The sequence below is a fragment of the Lepidochelys kempii genome, chromosome 2 (assembly GCF_965140285.1).
Source record: "Lepidochelys kempii isolate rLepKem1 chromosome 2, rLepKem1.hap1, whole genome shotgun sequence".
NCBI classification, from domain to species: Eukaryota; Metazoa; Chordata; order Testudines; family Cheloniidae; genus Lepidochelys; species Lepidochelys kempii.
Window position 1 is genome coordinate 80,183,470 of NC_136381.1, and position 14,528 is coordinate 80,197,997.

Consider the following 14,528-nt stretch of genomic DNA (forward strand, 5'->3'; position numbering starts at 1 on the left):
TGAAAGCTGAATATAATACAAACACATTAAGAAAAATACCATGCACTATCTTGTACAATCCACTAATAGGAGAAAGGTGTTTCTATCATTCAAACAGTGGTGCAATTCAATGTGTTGTGCCATCTACAATAGAGAAAGACTAGCAGTGCAACATGCTTTGGAAAATGCAACACAATAAATTAAACAGTCGAAACATAAATCAGAACTTTATTGAATTCTTAATTTGCATTCCATATGTAACAGTAATACTATGTAAACACAAACTTATCAAACTTGCAAAAAGTTACATAAGAAAAAATTGAACACTTGGAAACCTTTTATATCTTGTACAGAGATTCACCTATAGTTTGGAGATAATTTGCTTACAGGAAGTTTGACAATGCCTTTTAATGCTGAATATGTAAACAATAAATAAATAGAGGAATGGTAAGGTGCAAATACCTGCCTGTTTGCACACAATAGTAAATACAAGCACATTAGGACCAGCACATTTGTAATTGTGACAGGATTCAGAAAACTAGAGTATTTGGTAATGAAAGAGACAAGTTTATTCAGCAGCTGTAAATATTGTGGTCAGCTAGTATTTGTTAAAACTTCAGAAACATTTTAATAAACAGCCATCAGCATTTATCTGGGATTTAAATACTTTTCTTCTTTTTCTTTTCAGAGTCTTCTTTTTCCTTCTCTATTTCTGCAACTTGTGATTCAATGTCCTTTGCACTAAAAATCTGAAATGGAACATAGGACAAAGAATTGTATAAAGTGTAACTAATATGGATTCCATCTACACTTTTTTAATCCACAGATTCAATTACATTTCACAGCTCCAAAACTTACTCCTGAAGTGTTGAAAAAAAAAGTTTCAAAAGCTCCCATCTGAGACACAAATTGAGAGAACCAAACCTGTGTTAATTTTTTGAAGTCAAGGTGTGTGTTTATACAGATTTGCATTTATAAACCTGGCAGATTAAGAGACTGCCAGGGATGATTATTTTCCTTATAAGTTAATTCACAGGCCAGATATTATGAGATAGCTGTACCATGAGCTACTCTAGTAACAACTTTAATGGCAGAAGGCAATTTAGTGACTATACTGGCATGAACCTAGGCTTCTTCAGTACAGACTGGCAATTCTGTCAAATTGTGTGTTGGCAATTCTGTCAAATTGTGTGTTGGCAATTCTGTCAAATTGTGTGTGAGGATTTCATTTTATTGGGCTGTCCACTAGCAATTTAAATGAGTTTTGTGGACACTCACTCAGACCTCCAGCTGGAACCAAATCCTAATAGACTCTTACCAGAAATTAAAGGCAAATGGTTTATCGAATAACCCTCTTAGTTCTTTATAAATATGTTGTTACCCAAACCTTCAGATTGGTTACAAGTGTTAGAAATCCATATAATATCACTGAAAGAAAATAGCGAATATAAGAATTAAAGCCATGTTTATGGACTGGGGGAAAAAATGTCTATGCGAGGGTGCCTCTACCACCCTCATAACAGACGGAAGAATACTAAGGGCCACTTTTATCTATGACAGAGATGGCCAGACTTACTGACCCTCCCAGCCACATATGACAATCTTCAGAAGTTCGAGAGCCGGGGAGCAACTGCTGGGGCTCAGGGCTTTAGTCCTGCATGAGGCACCTGATGGGGCTCGGGGCTTCAGCCTTGCTCCTGCTGAAGCCCCGAGCCATGGCAGGTACGCTTCACAGGGCTGAAGCCCCAAGACCCCCAGCTGGGGAGAAGCCCATAATCCATCACCCCATAGGTGGAGAATGGGGGGACTTAGGGGGCTCCGCGAGCTGCACTTTAACTGTAAAAGAGTCGCACATGGCTCATGAGCCACAGTTTGGCTGCCCCTGATCTATGAAGTACATGCCCTGCTCTTTCAAAGGGTTAGGCAGTGTCCTCATTTCCCCTGCATTCCCAGAAGTAAGTGTCCTGGGGAGCTCCTGCTGAGTTGATGCACTTTCTCGTCTCCCATGTTTAAGAAGGATGAATTCAAACTGGAACAGGTACAGAGAAGGGCTACTAGCATGATCCGAGGAATGGAAGACCTGTCTTATGAAAGGAGACAAAGAGCTTGGCTTGTTTAGCCTAACCAAAAGAAGGCTGAGAGGAGATATGATTGCTCTCTATAAATATATCAGAGGGATAAATACCATGGAGGGAGAATTATTTAAGCTCAGTACCAATGTGGACACAACAACAAATGGATATAAACTGGCCATCAGGAAGTTTAGACTTGAAATCAGACAAAGGTTTCTAACCATCAGAGGAGTGAAGTTCTGGAACAGCCTTCCAAGGGAAGCAGTGGAGGCAAAAGACATATCTGGCTTCAAGACTTAAGCTTGATAAGTTTATGGAGGGGATGATATGACGGAATAGCCTAATTTTGGCAATTAATTGATCTTCAACTATTAGCAGTAGATATGCCCAATGTCCTGTGATGGGATGTTAGATGGGGTGGGATCTGAGTTACTACAGAGAATTCTTTCCTGGGTGTCTGTCTGGTGAGTCTTGCCCACATGCTCAGGGTTTAGCTGATCACCATATTTGGGGTTGGGAAGGAATTTTCCACCAGGGCAGATTGGAAGAGGCCCTGGGGGGGTTTTCCCTTCCTCTGCAGCATGGGGCACCGGTCACTTGCTGGAGGATTCTCTGCACCTTGAAGTCCTTAAACCACGAATTGAGGACTTCAGTAGTTCAGACGTAAGTTAGGGGTTTGTTACAGGAGTGGATGAGTGAGATTCTGTGGCCTGCATTGTGCAGGAGGTCAGACTAGACGATCATAATGGTCCCTTCTGACCTTAAATTCTATGATTCTATCACCTCCACCTCTCCAGGGCTTCACAGAAATAAACCTATCCTAACAGGGTGTCTTTCCTATCACTCTATCTTCGATAAAGCACATATGTAATTTTGGCTAAAATTCTAGCCAGCTATCTTCAATTGACAATTCATCATTCGATTCACCCTGTGCATACAGAATTCACGACAGCAATGTATGGACGTAAAGGTTTACTGAACTTGAGTCTACAGGATGTGGGTGTTACTGCAGGAAGTGGTGATACACTGCTAAGGGTGTAATGATGAATGCAGTTTGTAGAAGATGTGTTTATTCTAAGAGTGTGTATACCACCATTTATCTTTAAAAGTCAAAATCTTTTGACAATCTTGCCAAGAATTTATTCTAGAACTGGACTTCTTTCAGATGCAGCAGAAATAATGAAGTGTTACAATATTCCAAAGAAATTCTGTCATTTGGGACTAAGTACTAAATATCACATCTTACTAAAATTCCAGACAACTCAAACAGTTAAAATTGCTTAAAGAGATTATATACTCTTATCTATTATGCGGGTAATATATGAAGAAGAATGGAGTTGTTTATTCCAAAAGAAGGGAAATACTCTATGGAAATCTTATTTTTTAATTGTCATGCCTGGTGTCTGTCTTTTCCACTGTAATAGCAGCTACAAAAAGGGTCACAAAATGTTTGCCAGAAATATTAAATTGCAAAAATGCTTCTTTAGAACTGTACAATATCAAAATTTACTATGAGTCTCGCCATGTAAGCTACGTGATAATGTCTCCCACACAAAAACCAGAAAAGTATGTTTTTATATTTTCCCTGAACAGTTTCCTGCACTGAATGTTCCCAACACAGCTTCTTATAGTACAATATAAATTATCAGCAGTTACTACATAGCTCACAGAATCAATCTACAGAGAAACAACAGAAGTCACATAATATTGTTTTACCAGATGTTAGGGACACTTTATACATCCAGTTGAAATGCACAGATGTAAACTGGAATAATTTTTGTCAGAAGATTCTGTATAGAAATCATCATTTTATTTCTATGTAATCAATAACTCATACCTGCAGTGGTTGGTTTCTCCTTATTATTGCAAGTTCAATGTTTTTTCCACCAGATTGGACAACCTAGTATACAACAAAAACATCATTACAAGTACGTTACAAAACGAAGAAAAACAAGCTTTTCTGAAAGCATTTATTGTATGCATTCTACTGGATTACATACTTCTAGCAAAGCTCTTATTGCTAATTTGATAGCTTCTTTGTCAGTTGCTATAGCTTCTTCTGTGTAATTCTTCTCCAAAAATTCACGCACAGTTTTAGCATTGCGACCAATTACATTTGCCTGTAGAAGACACACAGTTATGTATCTCACCATGATGTACATTAATTTGTTTTACCAAATCAAACTCATTTGGTCTCCACACATTTCTCACACGATACTGATTTGGCAATTCCCCCACTATCGTTATGTAACATGTGATTTGGGTTTTGCAATATTGGCAGAAAAGACTTTATTTCACTGTTTCCATGTGGAATACAACAACATTTTCAAGATTTCCAGGCCTTTATGTTTTTAAGGAAAGACGACAAAACAGCATAATAAACTTTGTTAATTTGAAGCACTTTGAAAATATCGTTAGTGGTCCTAGGTCTTGTAACACCTGAGGACATGAAAATATTAGAACAATGGTTCTCAAGCTTTTTCACGCCAGAACCCCCTTTTCCATAAATTGACCATGCTAGGACTTCCTTGCTATAACAGGGTGGTCTCCCCATTTAAGGGCTTGGGGCCAGCAGTCCTGTGCAATTATCAGACCCAGCTAAGAAGGGGCTAGGTGATGCCTATAAATGGAAATAGAAAGGTTGAAAGAGTAGTAACAAGCTGTTTTTGAGCAAAAGGGAGACAAATAAAATTTAAAGTAAGGTAGTTTTTAAATGACCCGTAACTCATAAGGTTGGACCCACTGTCTTTAAATATCTCTCCTGTATGCTCTTTTGCTCTCAGAGTAGATATGGTAATTTTCAGGCCATGCCTCCGTTTTCCCATGGGAAAGTTTAAAAGGAGAGGGGGAGTTTGAAATAGGGCTTTATAATGGAATCTGGTTTCAACATTCACTGTGGAGAGGTTCTCTCTTCATAATCGATGACACCGAACACACAATCACCATGCAATATGTTTGCTGTTGTATATATTTTAAATTTATTTTCTTATTTTTGCTGTGGATTCACTAATTCTTTAACTATAAGGCTAAGGCTACATCTATACAGTAATTCAACACCCACAGCCAGCCCAGTTCGTCTGCCTTGGGCCGTGGGGCTATGCAGATGTTTGGGCTTGGGATGGAGACCAAGCTCTGGGACCCTGCGAGGAGGGAGGGGCCCAGAGTTCTGGCTCCAGCCTGAGCCTGAACATGTACACAGCAATTTTTAGCCCTGCAACAAGTCAGCTGACCTGGGTCAACCATGACTGGGCTGTGGGTCTTTTATTCCAGTGTAAACGTACCCACAATTAGCTTTGGTGCTCAAACAACTGTAACTAGCATTCTGAAAGCATGGAACAGATTCTTTGTTTATGTGAATCCATAGTACAACATGCAACATCAGACTTCATTGAGATACACTGCCTATGCAAATATTTGCACTAAGATAATACAATTTATGAATTAAGTTGGAGCTTACCTTCCAAGAATGATATGTACCAGATGGGTCTGTCTGATACAATCTGGGACTACCATCATCATCAAAGCCCACAATCAAGGCAGAAATACCAAAAGGTCTACGTCCATTGCTCTGTGTATAGCGCTATGAACAAGATGTAAAGTTTTAACATTTTTACCTTCATGGAATGTTATCAGTCTAGTACATATGAAACAGCATAAAACTGAAAAGACTCTACACAGCAATTTAACCTACAACTGATTATTAATAACAACATACCACTGGGAGAATGCAATTCCTAAATATTCTGGGATTAAATTCTGCTCTGTGTTATACTGGCACAACCCTAGTGAAGTTTGCACAGGAGTAACTGACGGCAGAATTTGGCTTTTAGTGAGACACGAAGTACACTATTCTCAACAAGGTCTAAACTAATTGTAGGAATTTAAAAATAAACATATTGCTTAAATATTTTTACATATGAAGCTATTGCAAACAGGGTGCAGGGTACTGTTATTAGCAGATTTCAACAATCATCTCCCCATAGACATATGATTGATTAGACTATTCCTAACTGTTCCACTAATATGAAGAAAGAAGGACATTCTGAGATTAAGGATCTGCATTAAATTTAGCACTTCACACTATCTAGTACTGATCTGAAAAAAGCTTTTTTAAATTTGTTTTATCTTAACTTTTGTTATACAATAATATATTTTCATTTCCAAATAAGGTAGGAAATGTATGAAAGGGACTACAGCACATGAGAGTAGAGCAGGAGCAATATTTGCAGGTGGTCCGCCAAACAGAAAAGCTAATTATGGAAACTATTTTCTTGTGGAAAATACTAGTACTACTTCTTTCAAACACTATTTGCATTCTTAAAAGTCCAGTGATAGAAAATTTAACCAGGCTCCCATTTTTACTGGCAAACTCACACCTGGCTTCTATTTCTACTGCTGTGAAATAGAAGCAGCTTGTTTGTTTTTAAATAGTGTTATCTAAAGGTCCCTACAGAAAACTAACAACACTAAGTAAGATACTTACTTGCTTTAAAGATGCTATATAGCGTGTTATATATTCTACTGTGACTGGATCCTCAACAGTAAGTTTATGGCTTTGACACTCCACACGGGCTCTGTTAATTATTATTCTAGCATCAGCAGTCAGACCTACATAATCATAATTATCAAATATGTTACAACACAGTGAATATTCTTTCTTTATGAAACAATACATGTATCATTTAAGAAGAATTACTTTTTTTTCTCCCTCTTGCCTTGTGCAAGTCATTTTCCTCTTTCTGAGACTGACTACAGAAGGCAAACTGACCATTCACAAAGTATGGTCAATTGCACAAAAGCAAACAAACTGAGAAGGAAAGAAAAAAATAAAGATAAAAAAATATTGTTCTCTACTTTCTTTAGTTATAATAATCTTCCATGTTGCCTGTAACAGTAGTAGGCAAGACATTTTGAGACAGAAGCTAAATTTAAATTGACAGTGTATCTTTAAATTATCAAGTGGGTCAAGTGACAACCAAAACTTGTTACACCTTCTTCTAGAATAAAATACACCCTTATGTCCTCTTCAAAATGTCTTTCCACTCTAATCTCTCAGACCTCAATCCTGCAAACACAGTCAATGAGGGCACTTGTGTGCTTAATATTAAACACATGCACAAGTGTTTCAGGACCTAATTACATTACACTTCTTCTTTTCTCATACAAAAAATGGTGCAGCAAGGTGGGCACTAAAGAGCTATTGAGGCAAATGGACATCTTAAGGAGTTCTTGCTGAATCTTCCATAAAAACCCTAGCAGTTTTATTCATTTATCACTTTTTATAACAGTAAGGGCTAGGATGTGTAAATGACTAATTATGCTCTGTGTATGTACATGCATGCGCGTGCATGTGTTTTGAAATTTTAAGGACCCCTAACTAATCCTTTCCTTTTCCTTCTATTCTGCAGGCAGAAGTCTCACCCCTGTTCAGGCAGATTCATACATAATCAGCAGAGGCACTCAGGCCTAGCAGGAGCAGGCTATAGAAGCTACAGTAGCCCTAAAATAAACAAGGGAAGGGAGAGCTGAAAGGAGCACCACCACAGCCTAAAAAGAGGGGTTCCAGGGTCTCTCTGTGGTCCCCTCTCTTTTCTCTCCCTGTAAGCAATAATAGGGAGGGAATGGGAAGCTGCAAACATGTAAACAAACCGCTGAGTTCTTCTTCCCCCAACCTTTTCTGAAGGGGGATGTTTGTCTAAATGTCCCCCAAGCTAGTCCTTGGTGGAGTGGGGGGGGGGCGGGCAACAGGTGTTCACACGTGCACCTTCCCCCCCGTTGCTGTCTCATGCATGGGAGGGTATTTCTCTCCCTACCCTCAGAAAGTGATCACTGTGTCTGCCCCTGGAAAGAAGAATGGGATAGGTGTGCTTTTCCAGTCCCATAATGTCTCCCCCATATTGATGGGGTTTTCCCCAATATTAACCCAATTTCTTTTTCTGGGGATGGAGTCACAGGTACAGTGTTCTCTTCTCCCTTGGTCTGTTTAAGGCTAGTGCAGCCAGCCTACAGGCAGCTTGCTGCTCCAACTGGCCACATCACTGCTAACGATCTACATATCTACCTGAACAAGAGGGGAAAAAAAGGAAAGCGTCAATCAAAAATCCCTAAATGTTCAGAATTTTCTAAAGACCAAATTATTTCCCACCAGCCACTGAAAAAAAAACTTCATTAGGCAGTGATTTCTGTTCACTACATTCAAACCTATGATGTAAAAGCAAAAGCCTTACCAGTCTCCTGAACTATCCTGACCACCTCAGTAATATTTTTTCTTAAATCCAGGAACAGGTCTTTAAAGGCCTCTTGCACAACATATATCTGCAATAAGATGCTCCACAGAGCAATAACTCTATAACCAATACCTGCAAAAGCCATGCAGACATGATCATCAAGTGCACAAATCTTTCTCACAGTTCTTTCTTCCTGAAGTTTGGCAACAGACTTTCTCTCTACCCCCAATACAACTATGTCCAGCCCTCGAATTCCAACCTGTTAAGTCATCATAAAAAAATAATTAACCTTAGAAACATTTTTCATCATTAACAATATAATGAAGATATTATGATACTTAGGGTAAGAATGACACTTTACGTTTAAGCCCCAAAGCTATGAGAATGAAATTATGTATATGCCTAATTCTTTGCTGAATAAGAGCACCCATGTCCGCCCACGCACGCCCGACAGACCTCACCGAGATCTGCCAGGAGCACCCATGTCTGCCCAGGCACCCCAACTGACCTGACCAAGGCCGGCCAGAGCACCCAGGAGATGATGAGGATGGCTATGAGTCGTACTGCACTATCTCCTGCCACAAGGCAATGAGCTGCTGCTGGGTAGCAATGCAGTCCCACGTCTGCCAACACCCAGGAGACATACGGTGAGCTGAGCGAGCTCCATGCTTGCCGTGGTATGGTGTCTGCACGGGTAACCCATTAAAAAAGGCGCAAAACGATTGTCTGCCGTTGCTTTCACGGAGGGAGAGAGGGAATGGGGGCCTGACGCCATGTACCCAGAACCACCCGCGACAATGTTTTTTGCTTCATCAGGCATTGGAATCTCAACCCAGAATTCCAATGGGCGGCAGAGACTGCGGGAACTGTGGGATAGCTACCCACAGTGCAACACTCCAGAAGTCGACGCTAGCCTTGGTACTGTGGACGCACTCCGCTGACTTAATGGTTTTAAGTGGGGACACACACAATCAACTGTATAAAATCTCTTTCTAAAAATTCGACTTCTATAAATTCGACCTAATTTCATAGTGTGGACATACCCTTAGACTGTTACAGTCTCCACAGCGATGGTACTCAATAAGTAAAAAACAGTAATATTTGACTCTCTGTTAGAAATGAAGATGGTACGGTGGGTATGCTGCCATACTAAGAAACTGTGGATGTCTTATTTATTATTTGTATTGCAGTTGCACCCAAGAGTCCCAGTTACAGACCAGCATTTCACTGTAGTAGGTGCTGTACAATCACAGAACAAAAAGACAATCACTGTCCAAAGAATTTACAATCTAAGTATAAGTTACAAGAGGTGAACACCGTGAGACAGACAGAGGAGCAGAAGGAACCAATGAGACAATATTGGGCAGCATGACAACCTGTAGTATCAGCACACCAGCTGCCTAACTGATGTCAAGATTGTTTTGTAGGCATCAAGGCAAAAGAGAGTTTTAAGGAGGGGTTTTTAAAAGGATAAAGATATTCTTTGTGGATGTTCACAGGAAGCTCCAACCATGCATAAAGGGCAGAATGGGAGAGATGGGCAACAAAGGCTGACATTATTGTAATAGCGGAGACAATTTTCAATATCTCTGTATCGAGTGAGAGCTTTGTTTCTATCTTTCTTTTATTTATTACTGGGTATTTTCTCCCCATTCTAATCAGAACTTATTCCCTGGATGACTGAATCACTGTCAGAATTCCAAGTGCTCTAAATACTCCAGAGGGCATTCTGTGCCAAAAAATTAAAAATTCTGCACGCAATACTGTAAAATTCTGCAAGTTTTATTTGTTGATAAATAAATGCAGAGGCTCCAGCATGGCAGGTGGGAGCACAGGCCACTGACTGCATGAAGGTGAGAAATCAGCCTTCAGTTTCCCCACTCCCAGGACTCAGGCTGCACCTGAATCTGACACAGCACAAGGCTGGGCCTGCCCCAGAAATACCCTAGGGGCCTGTCCCTTTGCACCAGGCATGGGGCAGGCAGGTTCAACCAGGCAGGATCCAAGTGTGCAGGGGCTCAGTGTGAGGGGATCCAGGTGTGGAGTGAGAGGATTCTCTGTGGGATAATCTGGGTACAGGCAGTTCAGTGGGGGATCTAGGTGTGGGGGGATCTGGATGCACAGAGGTTCGTTAGGGCGGTTCCAGGTGCAGGGGCAATGGGACTCTGCAGGGGCTTCCAGGTGAAAGTGGTTGGGGCTCAGCAGAAGGGTCTGGGTGTGGGGATCTCAGCAGGGGAATCCCAGTGCTGGGGGAGTGAGGCTTGGTGGGGTCTGGGTGCATCTAGTTGGGGGTCGGTGGGGTGACGGTCTGGATGTGGGGGCTCAGGGTGGTGCAGGGAGGTGGGGCTCCTCAGAGTGGGGTTTGAGTGCAGGGAGCTCAGTGGGGGGTGGTCTGGGTGCAGGGATGGGGGGTCCAGAAGCAGTGGGGTTTGGGTACGGGGGATCCGGGTGCAGGGGTTGAGGTTCAATGAGGTGGGGTTTGGGTATGGAGGGCTGGGGGGTTCTGGGTGTATGGGGTGAGGCTTGGTGGGAGTGTCTGGGTATGGGAGGTCTGGATGCATGGGGCTTGGGCAGATGGGGGAGCAGCTCCCTGTACAGTGACCCCTCCACACACAGCTGAGGAGCAATGGGGGCAGGAAGCAGGGGAGGATGCTGAACTTCCTGCAGCTGGGGGAGGCTTCTGGGGGTAGGTCTGATGCAGCCCTAGCGACTTCTTGCAGGGGAAGAGGAAATCCCGTTCTCTACTGCCTCCAGCCCAGCCAGGATTAGAAGCTGGGGTGTCTCCAGACCTGTGATGATTTACCGCTTCACTGGCTTTTCCGGGTACCTGAAATGATGTACCTGCAAAGCTAGGGAGTGGTGCATGATTGCTCTTGCAGCTTCCCTTTGCTTCCCTGTCAGAAAATCACTTTTCTGCGAGAAAGCAAAGATATCTGCGGGGAAATGAATTCTGCACACGTGCAGTGGTGCAGAATTCCCCCAGGAGTATCTAAAGGTGAACATGAATTAAAGACAGAGTAGGGTGTGCAGAGGAACAGAGTTTAGGAGCTGCTAGGTCCCAAGATAGAGTCAAAGAGCTCAAAGACATCACTCCTCCAAGACAGAGCTTCCAAAAACCAGTACCACTCCCCCAGCAGGGGAGGACAAACAAACAGAAGAAATATGCTCTCCTTTCTTTTTTTTGGAGGAGGTGGGGTGGGGAAAGGCAAGCAGAAATCATGGAGATGCCTCAATCCCAGAAGCTCCCTTCTCCCACTGGCACCCAAGAAAAGCAGCTCAGAGTGCAAAGTGCCCCCAAACCTCATGTCCCTTACATTACACAACTCAGTAGTGACAAGCATTTCAATATCATCCCATCACCTTCCCAAAACTAAACCTTTGCTGCATTCTAACCAATGACAAGCTTCTCCTGACATTTTGTGTCACCCTTAGACACAAATATAGCTCAATTTCACATGAGGTAAAAGGTCACAATAACAAACGTAGGAAGCATTACAAAAATATGAAGGTATAAGCTGGAGTTTTAGAATGTTGAGGAAAGATATACTCAGTGGTCTCATACCTTCACTGCATCTTAAAAATACACACTGTAAAATGCCTATCCTTTAAAAAGTGACAGTATGTCCATCAATTCTATTTGTTGCAGCTTCCCAAGACATTTTAATTAGTTGAGAGTTTTCTATAGATGATTTCTTATGACATTTCCATCTTCTCATTACACCTTTTATTCTTGATTTAAAGATCCAAGTCCTTCAAATTGTTCTATGCAAGCAGACCCCTGCATCCATGTCAGTGAGATCTACTTGTGCACAACTTGTTCGAGGATTAAGGACTTCGTGTGTGTGTGCGCACACACGTGTGCATGCACAAACACAATTTTCTAAACACTGGGTGATAAAAAGAATTTTATTTTGATATAGATGTTATTTGGGTCACAAAAAGGTTTTTCCCTACAAATCGAAAAAATTATTACAGTGCAGTTATGGTAAAAAAAAATGATTACGTTAAAGGTCGTCTTCTTCCTCAGTTATATCTATTTACATTACTGATAAAAATACTACTTTTTTTACTCCTGCTAGTACAGCTGAGTTACTATAGGTGTGCAAGTAACTTGAGCATGATCCTACCTTGCCATCCACATGAACAAAATAACTAATCAAGCTCTAATTGCAGAATTTTTAAACTGGTGATAATACGATATCCAGAAAGAACCCAACTTGACTTTCAGACTAAGCTTCCAGAGCTGGCAATAAGAAAAATAATTGTTTTACTTGTAAGTTCAGCAAATACTAGATAGAAGTGCATGAGAGACAGACAATTACAGAACGTCACAATGGTAGTTTTACAGAATAATTGTTCAGAGTAGAGCCATACTTTAAATTTTCTTACAGAATGGATCTAAACATGGGGGCTAGCAGAAAAAAACTGCAGTTTCTTTAAACAAAGAAAACACTAAAATGTTTTATTTTTTTCCACATTTTTTAACTAACTCTTTTTGCATGGTGGTTAAAATGTGTGTCACATGATTCTACAACGTAGACTTAATACACATGTGCAACCTGAAAACTACAAGTTCTAACATGCAATTTTCTATCTTGATGCAAGTGGCAACAGGTTAGATTGTAGTGAAGTTCTATTTGTGAGTACACTATAGGATGTCTGTCTCTTTTAGAGCTTGATATCTCTGTGACTTTTCTGCATGATCACATCTAGCCCTGTAAGTGTGTAAGCAGTTCCTTCTAGGCAGTCATGAACTAGGCAAGGAGTCACCTATTCTGCGAGTGGGATACCTGAATCAACATTTTCTTGTCATTACCTAAGCCTGGATCTCCCGTATGTCTATATACTCAATGCCACGACACAAATCAAGCCAGAGGATAGCATGCTAAAACCAATCAACCCTGCAGGCCACACCTCTGCATATTACAGACAACCTGGCTGTCTGCTCTGTTTTATGCATATTTGGGGTGCCACTTGGGCTCCTGGCAAATTGCCCACATGGGTCCCACAGCTAAACAGTTTGGGCATCTCCTAGTTTACTACATCCGTAGAGGCACCTTCCTTCATTTTTAGTGGGGGTCAGTGCCGTGAAGTTACTGGCTTCTATTAAAAAACTCTCCCTTTCTGCAGCAAACCAACCAGAGCTGGCATCACGAGCTCTGAGGAAAACTGGATGGAGAGAGGCCTTTGTTGATTTGTTTTTTAAATGGCACAAGGCTCCTAAAGGTAAATGTCACTTTGAAACACACCCCAACAACATCCTCCATCCCAAGCAGCGACAGTGAGACTCAAAACCTGATGCCAGGAGGGAGCCTCCAGCTCCTTTCTCCTTATAGTTTGGGGCAGTCTCTTGGTATGTACTGGGGGCAGCCGGTCACACCACCAATGTGTGTCGTGTTGCTCCAATGGGCGTACAAAACCATAACTCTCCCTGACAAGGGAGTCTCTCTCTAGCCCAGCCCCACCCCGGGGGAGTCTCTCCCTCTCTGTCCACCCCCCACCCTAGGGAGTCGCTCCCTCTGCTGGCCCCTGGAAGAGTCTCCTCTATCACAGCCCCCTATGGGGGAGTCTCTCCCTCTCCAGCCTCCCCCGTGGGGGAGTCTCTCCGTACCCCAGCTCCACCGTGGGGGAGTCTCTCTCTTCTGGCCCCCTCCCCAGAGGAGGAGAGTTTCTCTTTTCTCCAGCTCCTCCCCATAGGGGTCTCTGGGGAGCCTCCTTTCCTTCCCCACCCTCACTCTGGGGGCAGGTCAGTTGCCACGGGGCTCTCTCTTCCCCGCTGGCAGCCCAGCGAGAAGGCGCCGGGGAGGCAGGGCGGGCGCTGCCGCGGGGACCGGCTGCCCAGGGCGCACTCACAGCCGTGGAGCCCTTCTTCACGGCCTCCTGGGCGTACTCCACTTGGAAGAGGTGCCCGTCCGGGGAGAACACGGTGATGGCGCGGTCATAGCGGGCAGCCATGCTCCTCCTGCGGCGTGCTGGGGACGCCCCGGCCGCCGCTCCCGCTCCGGCTCCGCGCACCTGCTGCTCCGGGCTGGCTGGCTGCTGTTGTGGGGCCGGCCGGCAGGCGGCTGCCTAGGGAGCGCGCCAGCGGCCGGGAGAGGCGCTCTGGGCGCTGGCCGGGCGCGGGGGGCGCAGGCAGGCTCACTGCTGGAGCCAGCCCTCACGCTTAGACGGCCTGACTCTGCCAGGGCCGCAGTTTGTCTTCAGGGGGAGGGCACAGGCCCCGGCTCTTTGGAAAGTAAACGAGCCTTTC

At 43.0% G+C, this 14,528-nt stretch overlaps 1 protein-coding gene across 2 annotated transcripts; it reads right to left on the reverse strand.

Moving 5' to 3' along the window:
• Positions 1–288: 288 nt before the first annotated feature.
• Positions 289–14,528, reverse strand: PSMA8 (proteasome 20S subunit alpha 8). 2 transcript variants are annotated; one of them, XM_073331342.2, is made up of 7 exons: positions 14,132–14,524; positions 8,411–8,537; positions 6,535–6,659; positions 5,509–5,631; positions 4,052–4,171; positions 3,889–3,951; positions 289–728 (listed from the first exon to the last, which is right to left on the reverse strand). In XM_073331342.2, exons 1-7 carry the CDS (start codon positions 14,231–14,233, stop codon positions 639–641), a joined length of 750 nt encoding a protein of 249 aa, XP_073187443.1. In that variant the 5' UTR covers positions 14,234–14,524; the 3' UTR covers positions 289–638. The 2 variants fall into 2 exon arrangements, with proteins under 2 accessions (XP_073187443.1, XP_073187444.1); XM_073331343.2 differs by lacking the exon at positions 4,052–4,171 and having other exon boundaries at positions 14,132–14,528.